This window comes from Centropristis striata, chromosome 2, assembly GCF_030273125.1.
Source record: "Centropristis striata isolate RG_2023a ecotype Rhode Island chromosome 2, C.striata_1.0, whole genome shotgun sequence".
Lineage (NCBI taxonomy): Eukaryota > Metazoa > Chordata > Actinopteri > Perciformes > Serranidae > Centropristis > Centropristis striata.
This window is the reverse complement of record NC_081518.1, coordinates 32,381,791-32,402,814: the sequence shown is the minus strand read 5'-3', so window position 1 is coordinate 32,402,814 and position 21,024 is coordinate 32,381,791. Positions and strand designations below refer to the sequence as shown.

Here is a 21,024-nt window from a genome sequence, read left to right as displayed (position 1 = left end):
CAGAGCTGCTGCACCATCCAAGTGGCCAAAAAAATCAGTTATATCTTATTTAGTAGCTCCAGATTTTTATTTTGACTTAATTTGATTCAGAGCTTAATGGGCAGTAGAAGCTACACTGTTATTAAGCATGATGTTTTCAGCCTATAGAATATAAGTTATGCTTCCTGTATTGCATGTTGCCATGTCATTAATTGACTCATATGTCCTATGTGAAATGAAAATAACATTATTTTAAAGAATTTTCATTCCTTTATTCATGCATGTCATTTTGTTTCTTTGTTCATGGGATGGTGTGTAGGGATGTTCAAATTCTGATTTGTCTATATGATGTTATGAATTGTGGGATGTTTTTTAATGTTGTTTTTACAGTTTTCCATTTTTCACAACACTGTTAAATAATACTATTTCAATATGATTCTGTTTCTACAAAAAACAACACAGTCTGAGCCCACTGCAACATAATGAACCCTTTATGGATGTATACATGCATGTGTGTTTGATTTATGGTTTCTGTATTCAAAGCAAAAATGTGAAATATTGACCTTTCTTATCTTATAAGGGGATCCATGCTTTTTTCTAAATGTAAGTTGAGTTACACAGGAAGAGTACAGACAACAGACATCTCACTCTATGTTCACAAAATGTATTAGTAATGCGTCTCACATGCTGTCCTCTGTAAGTGAGGACAGTGTGCTGGGTGTCATCGTGTTTGTACTTAACAATGTTGTTGCTGAAACATGAGCTGACAAAATTAAAAACAGAGTCAAGGGCAGCTACGTGGCCCTGTGCATGTTGTGTCCTGTTTATGCCGTGCTTCTTCTGCAAGGTGAAAAAGTTCACATCATTCTGTATCCAACACTAAGATAATAAAACACAGTTCATAAAAGGTGACATATTTGTAGTTGAGGTAATATGTTCAGATGTTCTCACTCTGTCTTTGAATATTCATCCAATGTTTCAGAAATTATTAATTATTTTATTCGTTAAGAACATATGAATTCATAATGAACTTATATTGTACCATGATTGGGGTTATAAAAAGGCATTAACAAGACTTTGCCAAGAAACTATAAGGCAACCTTAAATCATGCATTATGAAACTAAAAAGATTATATATTTTTTAAATTGTTCCCTAAAACGTGTTTCTTTTAATAACAAGGTTTTTATGATTGTACTCACAGACAATGAAAATATAGATATTTACTAAAACTACTAAAAGTGGTGAGTCCCGCAGGAAAAGATCAGGGTCAGGGGTCATGAACTTGGCTAATGTAGTGTACTAACACAGAAACATTACAATAGCTGGAAATTTCAAAGGCCTGCGTTGAAAATAATACTTCAGTAGAATATGTAGAAGTATTTCAGTCAAATAATTCATGTTACGCAGTATATGTTTATTGCAACAACAGAACATATTAGATTTTTGTGTCTAGGATCCGACCTCATCACTCCTCAGACAGTTACATGAGGTATTGAGGAGTGATGTAGTAAAATCCCCCGTGAGAGCCTACAGGTGGATGCTGGGGCTGAGAAAGCAAGCGGCAATACAGATGCAGCAGCTGCATTGGCAGGCAGAGGGAGAGCTGAGGTTTACTCTTAACTAGACCGCCAGATTGGATAAAGGGTGTGTTTAGGTGGAGGATGTATGAGGAGTGGGGCGTGTCATGTGTATGGCAGCACAGCTGGAGTTGCCTGTCTGAACTAGCTCGCAGGCGTCACTCCATTTTCTGCAAGATGTCATTTAAATATGGAAAGTAAAAAGGAGAATTAAATCAAAAGAAGCAATTCTTCACATTTGATTAGCTGGAACAATTAAATGCTTTTACATAAAAAATAACAAACAATTATCAATATAGTTGCCAGTTAATTTTATATTTATTGATTAATCACTCAGCTCTACCTATACATTTTAATATGTCCTGTGTACAAAAATCTTTATAAAGTGACTTAAGCTGTCAGATAATTGTAGTGAAATAAAAAGCACAATATTTTCCTCTGAAATGTAGTGTAGGAGAAGTAAAAAGTGGCATGAGTTGACAATAAATCATTATGCCCGAGCTGCTTGTTCTAAAACCACTCATACCTTGCATTGGGGCACAGCCCATACTTGTTTAATTATTTTGAACCCAACTACTAAGCTACTGCAGTAAAAAAAAAAAAAAATCCATGTACCGCCCATGCATATAAGTACAAGAATGTAACTCTTCTGGAGTTAGAAGTGTTAATATTAATTGTTCACAGAAACACCACATTGCAACACATATGTATTGAATTGTATACAACAACCCAAAAATGCTGGTGAGGTCAGTATCGTGAGTAATGAAAAATGTTTAACTGTCTCTGTGCGCTTCATATTTCTTTCTCTGCTCAACTTCTTGCACCTTTAGAACATCCTCTTGTGCTCGTTAGTCCGCTGGTGTCTCAGATGCTGCAGTAGTCATCACTATAATGGCCTACAGAGAAGACAAAGAAAACAATTTAGTTTATGTTCAGCAAATATTGTGAGGCATTGTCTTAGTGTGTGGGACATGCAAAGCACAGACTGTAATGTGTGTGAAAGTCTTTCTTACCTCGCTCTTTGAGGAACGCAGGGCAGCCACAGCCAGACATGTCATTACAATGACTATAATTCCACCCACAACAGTGTAGAATAGGAAGACCAGTTCCATAGCTATTACCATGGTCTGGAGACAATCATAAAGAAAATGTTGTGCATCAAACTGAAATGTATCACAGCTAAAAGAGAAACTTTGGTATTTTTCAACCTATTTTTCTTTCCAAGTGACTAATGTGGAGAACAGTTATCAATACGATTTGATATACATTGATATATTGATATCAGTCCAGCAACAGTAAAAAGGGCAAAAAGCCCTTTGCTAAATTGCATCCCTCTTGTTTTCCCTTTTGTTTTCAGACACAATCCACTGTTAATTGTGGTTTTATTCTCATTGTGATATGCTGGTAAGAAATTGATTGATAAAGTTTGGAGAAGATATACACTGTAGCTGTCAATAATACATCTCATTGTCACAATCAAAAATGTCATGGAAAGCGGTAAAAAAAAATATTTTAATCCAACTTTATGGGCGACCGTAAAAAAACACATTTCTGTAGACGGAATATAATGTTTTGTGAATGAAGTAAAAGCTCACAAGTCCAAATGTAAGAAGTACATGTTTTGACATTTTACGTGAAGGCCAAACATACAGGGACAAAAATTTTCTTGGACAGCAGGATAAGTCAGTATATTGTTTTGTATCTTAAGGAAACATTTAGTCATGACTCCCTTTAGCTAATGGCGTTAGGAACATGTGCTGAGGTTCACACATTTCCACCATTGTCTTATGGCAACAAGATTTCAGAATGAGACTTCTTCTCTCCTCCTTTTCTGCAGGATCCATTCCAAAATGTTGTCAGGCACTAAAACAATATGAGCCTTTCAGTTGCAACACTTTTAGTGGACAAACATAGACTGTGAGAGATTGCCCGCGAAGCACATTTTGCAGTGCTGGATAAGGCTAAAAAATAGTTGTCTCTATTAGTCACTTACACACAAAAACATGGAAGAAATGGGATTCAGGTTGTATAAAAATTACAAAAAAAACAAAAACAAAACTGGCCAGCCAGTTAAATGACTGACAAATACTGTGGGGTAAAAATTGGTATCTTGAACTCAAACAATTCATAGTTTTATTTATTTTATGTCTTTTCTTTCAATATCCAACACTAGATTGGACAAATCTAATACATGCAATTTAATACATTGTTGAGTTAAAGATGAGTTGCCTAATCTGGATGCCATTTATGGTATGTTTTTTCTGAAGAACATAATTAGAGCCATAGAAAATATGCTCATTAACAGCAAGCTGGACTGCTCAGTGCTGTAGATAATTGTTTTTTAAATATAACTCTTTCATATTAAAAAAGTGCTGTGATGCAACAATAAATCTTTTCAAAATTTAAATGTGTTATGTTTTCATTTCATACTAAGATTCAAAGATTGTATGTTGTTTGTGTCATTTAACACCATACGATAAAGCGTGTACTTTACACAACAAAGAAATGTGGACTTTTTTTTTTTTAGATATTTGATCAATGCAGAAATGGATAGCATCACTGACAAAGACAACAAAAAATGATCATATATTAATCACCTCAAATGGTGACCAATTTGGATCATCAATTTCTGTGACATTGTCTTCCATTAACTCATAGCTTCGGAAGTCGTCGCCTTCACCTACTGTGATCCCAATGTGCAACACAGTCCAAAGTGCTGCCAGTATGGTCACGATACTCAGAGCCAATGATATGGTCACCTAAATGTAGACACCAACAGAGAGATGAAGCAGAAACACAATAGTTCATACAGTTTATGGTCAATCTGGAGAGTCATGTATCAGTGAAATCATTCATTCATTCATTCATTCATTCATTATCCTTAACCGCTTATCTGCACTCGGGTCATGGGGGGGTGGGGTAAACCCTGGACAGGTCGCCGGACTATCACATGGCAGACATATGGAGACAGACAACCATTCGAGCTCTCATACACACCTACGGAAAATTTAGAGTCAACAATTAAACTGCATGTTTTTGGACTGTGTTCTCTTAATATCATATATATTAAACATTTGAAACTACGTATTTCAGAAAAGAGCACAGTTCAGGTTGGAAAGAGGTGTGCGTATGAACCCACGCTGACATGGGGTGAACATGCAAACTCCACACAGAAGAGCCACAGGCCGGAGTCAAACCAGCTTGCTGTGAGGCAAGACTGCTGACCTCTACACCACCGTGTAGCCCCCTCAATGAAATCAGTTATGTTCAATAACTCAGTAAAAAGAAAAAAAACAAATCAGACCTGAATCATTATTCCAAGCTATTTGGATTTTGAATTACGTATATATAAAGAGAGCTTACCGTTTTCTTGGTTGGGTTGTGCTCTGTCAGAATATACAGAATCCCACATATGATGAACTACAGGGAGGAGGGAAAAAAGCTGTTTTAGCACATTTCCCACAAATCCATTATGTGCTGTGATCCACTGCCCAATGTTGTATTACCAACCAATGTTCCCACCAAGAAGCCAGGGGGGATGATTATCATCATGCCTCGAACAGGGTAGTCTAGTGACATTGCGATGGAATCGATGAACATAGATGAGCCCACGACCAGCTTGATGATCTAAGAGAAAATCTAAAACAACTTGACCTCTGTTTCATAATCTTGAATACTTTTTTGTGGAACAATAAAAACATTAATTGTGACTCAAATCTTTGATCTTCGAAAATACTGTAGTACATCATAATCAATAAGTCATTGAATGTTTATGTGGATGTCTGTGACTCACGCCAATAATCTTGGGTTGCCCCTTAAGAAAGCGGTGTAAAGGTTTGCTGCCCCCTACTGTGGTGCCTTGAACACTTGCATCATTTCCACCTGGTTGACTGGCACGGTAGAGTTCAGTGGACATTTTCTGGACAGTCACAGGACAAAAATAAACAAAAAATATCAGGCAAATCAGTCGAATAATCACATGTTTCAGTCTTAGTCGACTAGGATTGTTACACTTGATTAGATATCTTTTGCAATACATTTTTCATGCTGAATGATTTATTTCTAAGAAACTGAGCACATCTCTGATAAAGATAAGATTTATCTTTGTGGAGAAACTCAGTTTTACAGATTTGTCTATTAAATAAACAAATCAATTAGTAGAGAAAATTTAAACCTGTTTGAACAGAAAGCTTTACCTGTAGATAAAGTAGTCAGTGATGCTGCCTGGACTGCTGGGGCACTGGAGCTGTTTTGATGTTTTCACCACCAGCACAGGAGATTTGGACCGCGGGGAGGAAGAGGTTTTCAGGCTCCCAGAACCGGCACCGGACAAGAGGGGCAATGGACCTGGGTTGAGCAGCTTCTATGGACATGCATGGCAGAGGCGAAGACGTTGAAAAGGAAAATAAGAAAAGAAAAATTAAAGAGTGACCGAGCAAGAGCCTGCTGGATAAGAGAAAATCTTGGACTGGCTTCTGAAAATAAAAGGCTGGCAGACAGACACCAAGCTGGCCTTCTTGCTGTTGAAGTGATATTAGTTGGCTTGCTAAAATAATGCTGAGCACTTACTTGATGTTTGGCTGTGTTAGATACATTTTAATCACAAGTAGTGAAATCATAGCAGATGCTTGTACAGCTCTGTACAGTGCATTACACTATGAATGGGTGCTAAATTATGAGAAAGACATGTTGCTTTAAAATAAGATGATCAATAATTCCTCCCTGGCATTAAAAATAATTTTTGTGCAGCGATCAGAATCAGTGTTCAGATGTAAATCCTGAGTGTGTTACCTTTTTTATGTGGCCGTTGACACATGAAACCTAAAATTCCGATGGTGCAATAAATTTAGGAATTGGATATGTTGAGTTTACGGAATCTGTTGTTATGTTATACATAATGATGATGATGATAATAATAATAATAATAATAATAATAATAATACACTGTCTATAATATAAATGAAAATTAAATATTTAAACCTGATCATTTTGAAGTTAGTTTTCATTTCTTAATCCTTAAATTGCAATTCCACAAAAAAAGTCAATACATTTAGTGCATAATACATACACACAACAACATCGACATCACAAAAGTATTCACACATGTTATTGATTACGACAACGGCTGAGACCCATGTTGTCTAGGGGAGTAGTTTAACTTAAAAATAACTTTAATATTCCATATAGCATTTAAAATACAACTTTGCACTTTAAAAATAGGATGAAAACGGCCAATTGGATCGTGCAAAAACAATTGATCTTTGGTGGAAAATATTTGGGATTTAAGGAGTCTGCCTGGGTGTACGTTAAATATCTCCAACATATGTCGGACAAATACTGACGTTGACATCAAGTAATAGCTAATAACCATGCACTAAAGAAACGCCACACATTTGTCTCGAAGAAAAGAGCGTTTTCCTCCACTTCGCTTAAGTTGAAGAGGTTAAAAAGTTTTAATGTTTTGGTGGCGTGAATTCTACTGCCATAGGCCGTTATATAATAGTGCACAGTGGATAACAGTTTTATTTTTCTGTCAGGTTTGTCAAATCCCAAACAGACCTGTAACAAGCACAATACGTGTAGAAATGAGAAGAAAGGGAGAGTGAACTAGACCTTATAGTCCTGACTTTGATCGGCGCTGTACTTCAGTTTTCTCTTGTAAACACGCCAACCTCGTTCACATCTGGAGCAGCGTGAAGGGGGATTAGTGAACGATCCGCTCACTTTGAAGACAAAATGCCTGTAGGTTTTCATCACTGTGTTTTTTGCATTTTTCTTTTGTAAAAAATACTTTTTCTCACTGTACTAAAAACCATATCTCTAACAAAAATATACTGTAATATTTAATGGAAAATCTTTAATTTATGCAGTATTTATAAAGTATTTTCTTGTCAATTATATGGCAGAACAGCGTTTCTTTTGATGGAAAAAACTGTTTTTAGTACAGTAAAAAAATGGAATAAAGTGGCAAACTTAAACGTGAAATCAACAATGCCAACATCTTTTTACGGTAATATTAAAAAAAGTTCTACCGTATTTATTAAAAACAACAGTTTTGTTTTTTTACAGTGCAGTAGGGGAAAACAGTTCATCTCTCTCCTTGACTTTATATTAAATGAAGGAGCGTCTTTGTCAATATCGTCTGTTAGCAAACAACAGAATAATGTCTTATAGCTGCTGTGTGGTTAAAAGGAACCCATATCTTAGTTTTTAAGATCTGACAAACCGAAAAACTGAAATTTTAAGACGACAAAAGTGAATACACACATATTATAAAGACTTGAAACATCAGCAATTACAATTGGGAAAACTGTGTTATCCTGAAACTCTAACATTAACTTATGTTTGCAGTGCATTTTGTCACTAAGTCATATCCAAAGTCAGTTTTAGGCTAATCACATTTCTATAAGTTAAGCTAAAGCATTTGAAACAATGCAAGGCATATTGTGGATAATTCATGCTTGCTCACATATTGCTAACATTAGCTTGCTAACAGCCAGCTTGTCCTTTCCGGTAGACATAGAGACCTAAAATAATAATATAATATGCTTAATCATAATAATTTTAGCTTGAAACAACCAATTTCTTAGCTTTTCAGCCCTTTGTTGCCTCTATAGAGCAATGTACTGTTTAAAAACAATGATGACATGTTTAGTGGGCGGAGCCTAACTGGTGGCAGAAAGTGACAGCTGCTGGTCCCAGCAGTGCGAGCGGTACAGTTGTCAAAGAATATGAATCGCCCAGATTTTTTTTCCTGATTATTTTCATAGTTTATTAGCACCGATCATTTTACACGAGTAAGCTAACCCTTAACAATTCTGTGAGATTTCCTGACCTGTATTCACTGTTGGGATGGTAAAGGAACCAAAATAGTGTTTTGAGTGGTTGAACATCAAGATTTAGTGCCATTTAAAGTCAACAATAGCTCTAGACAATCACATATACAAATAATAATATATGTATACCGTAGAATTTCGGATTACTTCAGATAGTATTTTATGTAGTCCCTTTTTCAATTGCTGTTTGTTCAAAGGCAGGTCAGTAAAAGAACAGATCAGTGGATGAAGAGTCATACTTACTGGAAATAATAGGCTAATAGCAACTCATATTTTAACAGTCCAAAATGGTTGACTCCTAAAAAAGAGCCAAACTTTCCTTCACTCTTGGAGAGGGCGGGAGGAAGTGCTGAGTGTGTATGTTTTCTGGTAACATCCACATGGGGTTATGAGGGGGGCAGAGCTGAAATGGAGAAGTAGAAGAAATTTGACAAGACAGTTAAGAGAGGGAAAAGGAAAAGCATGTTTCCTGTATTTCCAAATCTGGCACAGCTGTGTGTTTTTCTGTTACTCCATCCATGAAAAAAAGGATTCAGATCCTTAACTTAAAGGGGTAGTTGAACTGGGGTTGTATGAGCCTTAGCCAACAAAAAAAGGTCCATCTAAAAAGAAACATAGAAATAAACAAATAAATAAATAACAGTTTGACTGTACACTTTGAATGTTTTTTTCACTTTACCTCACCATCATATAGCCCTGTTTAAGTTTAAGTGGGGGAAACCAAAGCTGTTATGCTCTCTTCACAGCATTGAAAGACTACTAAGTAACTATTCTGTATTGTGCATCGCTTATTTGAGGTGGCACAAAAATGGGTAACGCTTTATATTAAGGTCCTTGTAATAACCATTAATTAACAAGTAATAAGGCACTTGTAAGTCCTTACAAGATGCTTATTAACATTATTGTGTGTTTATAAGCTTATGTAAGTGTTAATAATGGCATTACAAACAACCATGACCCACCCATTATGTCTTTGCCATGCCTTTATTAATATTATTTTGTTTGCTTATTGATATTAAAATATACTTTATTGCTCATCTATTATAAGTTAACTATAAGTTAACTATGCTTTTTGCAACTACCGGATCTACAGCAAGAACAATGCCTTATTACTTGTTAATTAATGGTTATTAAGGACCTTATTATAAAGCGTTACCCAAAAATTTTAAGTAACCATGATCTAATGATGAAGTAATGAGGGGCTACCTAGTAAATACTCAGTATTATGTATCACATCTGGGTAATGCTTAAGTAATTAGTAATTAATGAGTCGTTACTAGTTATGTGCGGCTCAGCAGATGGTTCATCAGGGACGATTGAAGAAAGTGGTCACTATGATCTTGAACCACAGACATTCATAAACCACTCATTACTTAATGATGCATTAATATAGGATCTCTAAGTCTTTGGTAACTCTTCATTAATAGTCCTCCATTTGGAATTATTGGGGGAGTACGTCATAGATCATTTTTATCAATTGATGAACTACCTAAAGTTGTACATCCATTTATTAATTCTTGACTCAGTTATTGCAATGCACTTTACTCAGGTATCAGCCAGGGCTCCCAGTATGTGCCCTCTTGACCTGAGCCCTTCTGGTAAAATGGCTTTCGCCATTATAACCCCCGAACGCGCTGCCTACTGAACTCAGACACACTTAGTCTCTAGCTTCTTTTAAATCTTTTCTTAAAACATTTCTCTTTATGAAATATTTTGGTAATGTTTCATTTTTATACATACTGTTTTTATTTCTGCCTATTGGCAACGTCTTTTGGGTGTATTTTATTTGATCTACTTTGTTGATTTTATTTGTCTGAATTAATTTTATTTTATATTTTGTAAAGCACTTTGTAACATTGATAAGAAAGGTGCTATAAAAACAAAGTTTATTATTTTACTACTTCTAATCATGACCTAATTAGTCACTTCTCTATTTATTTTGAAGTGAAGTTACTCATTAACTAATGGTTCAAAAGCAGTTAGTGCCTCATTTGTTACTTATTTGTTCCCTGGTAATTACTGAAAATGTGTGTACCTTATTGTAAAGTGTTGCTATGATACATGATACAAACAAACTAACCTATCAAGGGATCAGAGGACCATTAACTCCCATGTTCAACAAGTTAAAATTACAAAATTTGTCAATGCAGGAGCATTGCAGGGCAATTTTGCAAGACAGTGTCGTGGCCAGACGGACGGCTCCATACTTCCTGTTTACTTTTTTACTCCCCCCAAACGTAGCCTAATACATATTACGATTATTTTTATTTTTTCAGATATTTTATGCAGAACTGTGAAACCAGTTAAGACAGTTATTTATATTCAGATAAGGTTTGTTTTGATTTCTTTCTTTTTTTTTCAGAGATTTCATGCAGAACTGTGAAACCAGTTAAAGATAATATAAGATAATATTTTTGATGCAGAAAGAGTGTAATTGTTACAATAATTTCTATTAAGAGAAAAGTTAATTGTTATTCAACTTTCACAATTTTATTTTACTGTAAAATGTTCTGTTCTGTTGTTAGTGGCAATAAAAGTGACTTGATTTGTACATTGTGTTATTTTGTTATGCTGTTGTATTGTTAAATGTAGATTGCATTACATTCCCTTTAGCTAAATGGAACACGCTCTTGCATTAACTTTGTTTTGGAGAGACTTTATATTGGAATGTAAAACACAGATTACCAGTAAATACAGTTGGGGAATAATGCCCTGCAGTGCATACTTTGTTTTTCATATTTGTTTGTTTTAATTGAAGGTTACTTGATATAATACTGTAATATAAATGACAGTTTTTAACATTTTATTTTTGGTAAATTTGTTATAATCATTGACAGATTAGTCATTTAATCTGAAAAATACTCAATAGATTAATCAATAATAATAAAAAAAAATATTAGGTGCAGCCCTAGGCTTCAGTAAGGGCTTTCAGACAGCAAGATGGAAATATTCTAAATAGTGTACTATTAAACGGTCAACATCAACACAGAGGCAGACTGCAAACCTGATCAAGACTTTTAATAGATCTTTCACAGAAAGAATCAGGTGACAATCATCAAACACATGATTTACTTAAAACACTTGTGAAGAGCATTGTGTTCATGAAGGAGAAAATCATCTCTTACTTCCATTTTTCATTATACGATTAGGAGATCAATTGGAAGGCTATAAGAAGTTTCAAAGATATAAAAAGTTTAAAAAAAATCTTAGCTGCTGGTTGTTGACCTGTGGCACATTTAGCAGCTACAGTCATTTCCCTCCAAGACTAAATTAATGCTTAAGTGACTTTTATTTAAAAAATTAACACAAAAACAATTTACAAATGACAATGTTAGACAATATTAGAATTAAAAATATATCAGACAGTGATTCGGAGGTCTGTAACCAAGCTAGGTAAGGTAGAGTGGTTATTATTCATAAATTAAAAAGACAAAGCACATTTAGGCTGCAAGCAGTGGAGATCAGCTCCTCATACTCCCGATTCAGGGGGAGGTGGCAGCCATTGTTGGTGTTATATGACATTGGCTGATTCTGAATTTTCAATATTAGACATTGCATTAGACAGTTAAATATGGCTTCTTCACATCATTATATGACACTAGCATTGGGCACACACTCTAATTATACATCAGGTTGCTGTATATCGTGTGTAGACCATGCCATGTAAAGTTGGATAATATTTGTCACATAAGGCTAAAGTCCTGTTGTCATTAGGTGGTCCTATGACTTTCACTCAATATGGGACTGTAGATGTTTTCAGGCCTGGACCTTTGATTAAGCATGTGCAATGTGAGGCAGATTGGAGAATTTAAAGTCAAGTTATAACAACTTTCTGGGTCTTGAGATTCCATTGATCAAGTTTGAGATGGGTCTTTTGCAACAAGATCTCCAACCAAAATGACAGAACAGACCGTTTTTCAATAGCACCCATAACAACACATATGATCGTTTGTCAAAAGAACACGTCCTTATACATACACGTACGGTTCGCAGGTGTAAAAAAAAGACTGCAGTTTCGGTGAATTTATGCTAAAAACCACTGACCTAGGTTTAGGGCAAAAACACTTCTTGGTTAGGTGTTATAAAATACAGTTTAAACAGTAAACAAATGTACATAAATGCTGGAAGTGAGGTATGAAGGTGATGTGACTACCGTAAGTTTCATATAAAACAGAAGTTACATAGAAAAAAGTATGCTACGTGAAAAAAAATGTGATTAACAAAACGCGAGCCATGGCCCTGAGTGTGGCATCCACCATTTTCACACTGCATCGCTGTCAATCACTTCTGGTTCCTGTACAAACACCCTATATTGACTTTTTTGAGGGGAAACCAGACTGGTTATTCGATGACATCATCACTTGAGGTATTGACAGTTTCTGAGCAATTTTAAGTGACATTTGTCAGAGGTTTATACCACCCACATTTCAAGCCAATAAAAGCATCCTAGAAGGAGCTTGAAAAAAGTTGCATTAAAAAACATAAAAACTGCTCAAAATTCAAAATGGCCAACTTGGGCGGTCCCATGATAGTAAATGTGAACCATATCCAAAATGATGGGAGCATTGTGTGTACTAAACTTAATGAAAATTAGAGCAATTAAAAAAAAAAGAAAATTGTAGCAATGGTTTATAAACCATTTACAAATTAGTTACAATAAGCTTTCTCTACAGGGTACCTTATCAAAACACTGTACCACACACACAGGATTCAACCAGACCTTTGTCCTTTGGTGTACTAGTGTAAACACGATGTGCCAGACTGCAGAATAAGTAACTGTTTTTGCATACACAGTGGGGAAAGTTCAATGCCGTCAGTAGTAACAGATCACAGAAACACCACAAGGCAATACATATAATTAAATAAAAATCACCTGTATTGTGTTGTATACAACAACCAATAAATACTGTTAAGAAGTGGTCAGAACTTTGGAATTACATATCTTGTTGTTCCCACAAAGAGAAATACTTGACTTTGTACGCTTCATATTTCTTCTCTCTGCTCATTTACTGCCCATCCTCTTGTGCTCGTTATTCAACTGGTGTTTCAGCTGCAGTAGTAGTCATCACTACAATGGCCTAAAGAGAAGAGACAGAAGAGAAGTCTAATGCTTGATTCACTGGCCCTTGCTCCTGTTACTGTATCCTTTACGTTAAGCAAATATTGTGAGACATTCTCTAGCGTGTGGGACATGCAAAGCACAGACTGTAATGTGTGTGAAAGTCTTTCTTACCTGGCTGTTTGAGGAACGCAGGGCAGCCCCAGCCAGAAATGTCATTAAAATTGCAATAATTCCACCCACAACAGTGTATAAGAGGAAGACCAGTTCAGCAGACCGTATAGCCTGGACAAACACATAGAGAAACACACATGATATCCATGCAGTGGACCAAACTGAAACATATAACATCTTAAGATGGATAAAAGCTTTTGGTCATAATGTATGGAGGCTTAGAGTGTCCATTACTATTTGATTTTTTTCTACTCCTTTATTTCAGTTCCTTTTTAAATTTAATTTAAGGACTTTTTACTGAAACAAAGTTAGATTTTATTTAATCACACAACTATTATTCACAGTCTGTGAATCAAGAAAAACAGAGAAGAGCCAGTTCCATATCTGCCTCCAACTAGAACTGTATGATGAAGTAAAACAGTAAATTAGAAACGTCTTATCATTTGTATTAATACTGAACACCTTGGGTCTACAATGCAATACAATTGCAATGCAATTTAATACTTTATTGAAATACAGACATGATGCCTGATCTGGGTACCAATAGGAGTATGTTTTACCAAGTTAAGAAAATCTTTAAAGCAATAGTTAATATGTTGTTTTCTCAACAAATATAGCCCATCTCTTTTATATATTAGTGCTGTAATATTTAAAATATATTGTTTGATGTTCGTTAGTCTCTTTGTTAGAGCCACAAATCTGGAAAAGCTGAACCATTGATACCAAGATACACAAACAGTATGCTTTTAACAAGGTTGTTCTATATCCTATAATAAAGACTTTATTCAACAAAAAATGTACTGCTAGAACTTGGTTTACATTTGTAATCAATATAATGTTGGACAGCACCACTGACAAAAACAACAAATAATGATGCAATTAATAATCACCTCATAAAATGAAACAGGTGGCTCATCAGTCGGTCCAAAATAGTCTTCAGCATAATCTCTCGAGTAGACCAGGTGATAAATTATTGATGGAACTATGTGCATCACAGTCCAACATGCTGCCAGTATGGTCACGATACTCAGAGCCATTGATATGGTAACCTATATGTAGACACCAACAGAGAGAGATGAAGCAGAAACACAATAGTTCGTACAGTTTATGGTCAACATGGAGAGCCCTGCAAACAGCCATAAATTAGGGAATTATGTTATGTTCAATCAGTCAGTAAAAAGAAAATAATCCACATCAGACATTAATCATTATTCCAAGCTAGTTGTACTTTAAAGGATCTTAAAACGTGTCTAGTGTTGTTTTGTTGTTGTTGGAACACTTTGTTTAAACATATATAGATAGAGCTTACTGTTTTCTTGGTTGGGTTGTGCTCCGTCACAATATACAGAATCCCACATATGATGAACTAGGAGGAGGAAAAGAGGCTGTTTTAATATGTTTCCCTTTATTGTTCTTGGATACCACAGTGCTGCAATCAAGCTCAAAGTGAGCTCAAATCACCATCAGCCGTTGATCAGACCTGTACACATTTTGACTATTGGTGGTTTCTTGTTTTTTTAATTCGGCTGTTTAGCAAATACATGAATCCATAAGCTGCTATGATCCACTGAGGGGTCTTTTATTGTGTTACCAACCAGTATTCCGACCAAGAAGCCAGAAGCCATGGCTGACTGAACGAATGAATGGCTGTCTGGTGAGACTGCAATGTTAACGATGAACAAAGATGAGCCCATGATCAGCTTGACGATCTAAGAGGAAAAAAAAACAACTTGAAGGATGACCTCTTCACCTCTGTTTTATTTTAATATTTGTTTTGTCGAACAATAAAAGCATTAGTTATGAATCTCAAATTTGTGATCTTGGAAATATAGTGGTACGCCATAACCAATAAGTAATTGAGTGTGTGTGTGTGTGTGTGTGTGTGTGTGTGTTACTCACGCCAATAATCTTGGGTTGCCCTTTAAGGAAGCGGTGTAAAGGTTTGTGTCCCCCCACTGTGGTGCCTTGTACACTTGCATTATTTCCACCTGGTTGACCTGCAAGGAAGACCTCAGCAGACATTTTCTGGACAGTCACAGGACAGAAAAACTCAAAATAAATATCATCACCCTGTTAAAATAATCGCCTGACTCATTTTTTCAAGTTTTGCAGGAAACACAAAAAACTTCACCAAAAGTGTAACATATGACATTTATTGATCATTTCACTAAAAAAGGATGTAACAAAGGATGGCTATTGGCATAGTAATAACACTGTGTGTAAATTATGTAACTTATGATAAATAAATGACTCTTTTTTTTTAACATGCCTTTGTGACTTAAGCAAGATATGGTAACACTTTATTTTGAAGGTGTCTACATAAATGTCACACAAGCCTGTCAGAAACATGACATGACAAGTATCATGAACATTAATGTTACTTCAAAGTGTCATTAATGTTCATGACACGTCCCATGTCATGTTTATGACACGCTCATGTCACTCTTATCAATCAAATCAATCAAATCAAAATCAAAATTACTTTATTCATCCCCAAGGGGAAATTCAGTTAGTCTGGTAGAATCTCTTGAAGACACCTTCAAAATAAAGTGTTACCATATCTTGCTTAAGTCACAAAGGCATGTTAAAAAAAATTGCCTAAGTCACATTTTATTTTGACTTAGGCATAATACATCTGCTTAAGTCACATATTTGACATAGGCCATTATCTTAAAGGGGTAAAATCACATGATCTGATCAACTGAGGATGTAGGCGATTTTACCATAGGTGGTCAGCGTCATGAGATGATTTAGGCAAAAAAAACAATTTTAACAAAAAATGACTTAGGTGATTATTTTAACAGTGTGATGATATGTTTCACTAAAGGTCATTAAGTCTGATTGATATCTTGATTTTTTTCTTCTTTTTTTCTATTTTTTTTTTTTTTTACAGAAAATGCTTTTTTTTGCAGATGATAGAAACTCTATGCCTGGCATTTTTGTACAATGATTAAATTCAGTTGTAATATACATGTATTTTGCAGTACCCATTTGCAATAGATATCACTCTACATTGACTTTGTATTGAAAGAAAAAAAACTTTTAAGAGAACAAAGATTGATACAGAAGTGAGACGTCAGCAGGTACAATGGGGAAAACTGTGCAATCCAGAAAGTCATCATATTTAGAGTTCATTTTTAGACAACTGACTGAAACGCTCACAAAATGTTTGTTGCAAGCTAAAACTATGAGATTTTACGGAGCCCCCCAGGGGACACGGGGGGAAAAAAAAGATGGGTGAAAAAAAAAAAAAATGATGGGTGAAAAAAAAAAAAGGACGGACTTTTGCGAGATCCCGAGTTACTTTTGCGAGATCCCGAGATAGTTTTGCGAGATCCCGAGTTAGTTTTGCGAGATCCCGAGATACTTTTGCGAGATCCCGAGTTACTTTTGCGAGATCCCGAGATACTTTTGCGAGATCCCGAGTTAGTTTTGCGAGATCCCGAGATACTGACGAAAGAAGAGGAGCAATGGAGGAGCGATATTCGCCTATTTTCCGGCCTTCTAACTGGAATAGCGTCACGAAAAACCGCACCAATTTCCCCCAGGATGGTTTTATTTTGTACAGAAAACTAAGACTGACATTTCACAGGCTTGATCAACTCCCCAAAATCAGCGAGTCTGGCAAAAGATTAAAGTAACCGGGCCGAATATATGTCCTAGTGCCCAACGGCAGCCAGAGTGCTTAGGGATTGTCGCAAAAGTGCAACGTCTTTCTTTTCTATTTTTAATAACTCACTGGAAATTCATCTAATAAACACCAAACGACTTCTGATGTGTTCATGAACTCACTGTGGACTTCCCACACCCTTTATTTTCAATACACACCTTTTCAATTCCTTTTATTCAGTGTGTACAATATTTAAGCCTTTTATTTTGTAATAGCTCTCTTGTTTTTATAGATAGCCTATCAACACCAAACCACTTCTGATGTGTTCATGAACTCATTGTGGATTTCCCACAACCCTTTATTGTCATTAAAAACTCTTTCAATTTTTTTAAAAGGCATAAGTAATCAGTATATATAATTATTTCACATCTTAGGCTTTTATTTTGTAATAGCTCAATTGATTTTTATAGATATCAACACTAAACCACTTCTGATGTGTTCATGAACTCATTGTGGATTTCCCACAACCCTTTATTTTCAATAAACCCCCTTTTTTAAAGGCACAAGTAATATGTGTGTATAGTTCTTTCATATATAAGGCCTTTCTTATTTGATAGCTGTTTGAATCAGTCACAACCCTTTAGTTTCAAGCAAAACCTTTACAAGTTGTTTAGATATAAGGAGCAATAAGCGTGTATATTCTATTCATACTTAAGGCTTTTATTTTTTAATAACTCACTTGTTTTTCTACATATCGACTTCAAAACACTTCTGATGTGTTCATGAAGTCACTATGAAGCTTCCACAGCTTCTTGCTTTCCTTTAAAACCCTTACAAGATTCTTAGACATCATTCATTTCTTTACATTTCTCATTTTTTATTTTGACTTCACTGTTCTTTTTCTTCAAAATTGCTGCTGTTAATTCAGGTCAAGCATGCAAATTGTCATTCAAGCATGACACATACAACCTTTCAGGTAGTTTAGCATTAATTGCAAGCTGTTAAAGCAAAGTGAATAAACAAAAATATGATTACTACAGCCACAAGTATGCATCTGTACTTGACCATCAGCTCGTGATGCTTTCCAAAACAGAAAATCGAGAACAACTATAGCAAGCAATAGTGAGGAGTTAAAATACTAAGAGCAGTCTTTGTCTTTTGTTGAACATAGTCATATATAAATTGGGCTGCACAGTAATTAAATACGTAAATTACATTTTTATTCATTGTCTTACAGATGTCTTATGATTGGTGACACACTGGAAGGAATGATATCTGAAATTTAAAGTGTTTGTTTTACGACAATAAAGGATGTGGGGAATCCACAATGAATTCATGAACACATCAGAAGTGGTTTGGTGTTGATATCTATAAAAACAAGAGAGCTATTACAAAATAAAAGGCTTAAATATTGTACACACTGAATAAAAGGAATTGAAAAGGTGTGTATTGAAAATAAAGGGTGTGGGAAGTCCACAGTGAGTTCATGAACACATCAGAAGTCGTTTGGTGTTTATTAGATGAATTTCCAGTGAGTTATTAAAAATAGAAAAGAAAGACGTTGCACTTTTGCGACGGTCCCTAAGCACTCTGGCTGCCGTTGGGCACTAAGACGTATATTCGGCCCGGTTACTTTAATCTTTTGCCAGACTCGCTGATTTTGGGGAGTTGATCAAGCCTGTGAAATGTCAGTCTTAGTTTTCTGTACAAAATAAAACCATCCTGGGGGAAATTGGTGCGGTTTTCGTGACGCTATTCCAGTTAGAAGGCCGGAAAATAGGCGAATATCGCTCCTCCATTGCTCCTCTTCTTTCGTCAGTATCTCGGGATCTCGCAAAACTAACTCGGAATCTCGCAAAAGTATCTCGGGATCTCGCAAAAGTAACTCGGGATCTCGCAAAAGTATCTCGGGATCTCGCAAAACTAACTCGGGATCTCGCAAAACTATCTCGGGATCTCGCAAAAGTAACTCGGGATCTCGCAAAAGTCCGTCCTTTTTTTTTTTTCACCCATCATTTTTTTTTTTTTTCACCCATCTTTTTTTTCCCCCCGTGTCCCCTGGGGGGCTCCGTAAGATTTAAACATAAACATATCATATAATTTAAATAATTTGTCATCACTGTCTACCAGAAAGCACAAGTTGGCTGTTAGCAAGCTAAAATTAGCTCATATCTACTTTTGTCCTCTTAAAAGTTCATTAAAATGTTTTGGGGTTTGTCTGATTATTAAAAAAAAAATAGGTCTGGGTTCTTTAAGTTGTTGGTAGTACATTTTATCACACAACAGCTTTTGATCATTTTTCTGTATTTTGCTAGCAGACAAAATTGTCAAGGAGGCTCCTTCTTTCAATGCAAAGTCAATGGAGAGAGATAATTTGTTTTAACCCATGATGGGCGTGGTCTTCAGAAGGTGACATGAGCGCTCAGTCTCTATCCACTAGCAACTCCCATGCCCTGACAATATGTAATTCTAATGGAAATTCAGAAGAATAGTCTGTCCTCAAGAAATGTGAGACATACAGAGCAGGATATGTTGACCAGATCATTAGAGGTGTGGTTGAGGCATGGCCCTAATTCCAAGAATCCAAGAAATAAATATAAATTAAATTTGAATAAAAAGTAATTTACAGTAATCAATTGCAACAGAAAAGCTTGTTTGTTAATGAATTGAAAAATGTATATTTAAAAAAAATGTATTTCGCGTTTGTAGCATAAACAGTTCTCAGCCTAAAATCAATTTATTAAGTAAACAAAGTTATTTTTCTATTTGGTACATATTTCTATACAAATAAATTGTCCTATTTAATTTTAAATGTGTTTTTATTTCTTAATGCTTAAAAAAATCCCCAGTATTTTTGTGCAATATATTTTACACTACAAAGTCAACATCAAAAAAGTACTCACACATGTTACTAATTTAAAAAGCCTTCAACAACAAGGGTCTCTGTGAAGCTAAGACAGCAGGCCAGTCATGTTGCTGAATGCAGAAAAAATATAAGTCATGTTTTTACTTTAAAATCACTTTAAAAATATTAAGGTGTCACAATGGAACGGTCTATAACAGCAGTAAACGCTCATTGATTTATTTCTTGATGTTGACATCAAGCAAAGCTGATAACCATGTCCTGAGGAAATGTCACAGTTATCTAGAAGGAAAACATTTTTCCTCCACTTCTTGAAGTTTCAAAGACTTTTAGTATATAGTAATACAAGTAATGCATTACATGGAAAAGAAGTGTCCAATCCCAAACAAACCTGTTACAAACAAAAAGAGATATTAGAGAACAAAACGAGAGCCAGACCTTGTGTAGTGCTGTGGTCGCTGCTGTAGTTCTGTGTTTGCTCTTGTAAAGGCTCACATCAAGTTCACATCTGGAGCAGCGCGAGGGGGAGTTAGCGAACGATCGGTTCATTTTGAACACATCAGTACTCTGTCATGGGCTTGTGTAACTCACGGTCAGGAGCATTGGTGGACTGTAGGATATTAACCTCCACACATTCACAACAGACTACATTATAACTGTGACTGTTTTGTTGATATATGTTATATGTGTATTGTTTATGCCAGTAACATAATGTTCTACATAGTGCAGCACATGAGAGCACAGGATGGTTGACTCCTAAAAAGGAGCCAAACTTTCCTTTACTAATGGATGGGGCGTGAGGAAGGAAGAGCTGTGTGTGTGTGTGTGTGTGTATAAGAGAGAGAGAGAGAGAGAGGTTCATTCACATGGGGGCATGAGGGAGGCCAGCTGAAATGGAGAAGTGGGAGGAATGTGATGAAATAGT

General features: G+C 35.6%; 2 protein-coding genes across 3 annotated transcripts; both read right to left on the bottom strand.

The window, feature by feature from the left end:
• Positions 1 to 1,342: 1,342 nt before the first annotated feature.
• LOC131982366 (uncharacterized) lies at positions 1,343 to 7,276 on the bottom strand. 2 transcript variants are annotated; one of them, XM_059347003.1, is made up of 8 exons: positions 7,171 to 7,276; positions 5,754 to 5,920; positions 5,351 to 5,476; positions 5,068 to 5,184; positions 4,921 to 4,977; positions 4,155 to 4,316; positions 2,571 to 2,684; positions 1,343 to 2,453 (listed from the first exon to the last, which is right to left on the bottom strand). In XM_059347003.1, the coding sequence occupies exons 3-8, from the start codon at positions 5,471 to 5,473 to the stop codon at positions 2,406 to 2,408; spliced, it is 621 nt and encodes a 206-aa protein (XP_059202986.1). In that variant the 5' UTR covers positions 5,474 to 5,476; positions 5,754 to 5,920; positions 7,171 to 7,276; the 3' UTR covers positions 1,343 to 2,405. The 2 variants fall into 2 exon arrangements, with proteins under 2 accessions (XP_059202986.1, XP_059202980.1); XM_059346997.1 differs by lacking the exon at positions 1,343 to 2,453 and having other exon boundaries at positions 2,467 to 2,684.
• Positions 7,277 to 11,663: 4,387 nt separating this feature from the next.
• Positions 11,664 to 20,579, bottom strand: LOC131992165 (membrane-spanning 4-domains subfamily A member 4D-like). Its single transcript, XM_059357643.1, has 7 exons — positions 20,538 to 20,579; positions 15,526 to 15,651; positions 15,222 to 15,335; positions 14,936 to 14,992; positions 14,517 to 14,675; positions 13,627 to 13,737; positions 11,664 to 13,471 (listed from the first exon to the last, which is right to left on the bottom strand). The coding sequence occupies exons 2-7, from the start codon at positions 15,646 to 15,648 to the stop codon at positions 13,424 to 13,426; spliced, it is 612 nt and encodes a 203-aa protein (XP_059213626.1). The 5' UTR covers positions 15,649 to 15,651; positions 20,538 to 20,579; the 3' UTR covers positions 11,664 to 13,423.
• Between the last annotated feature and the right edge of the window lie 445 nt (positions 20,580 to 21,024).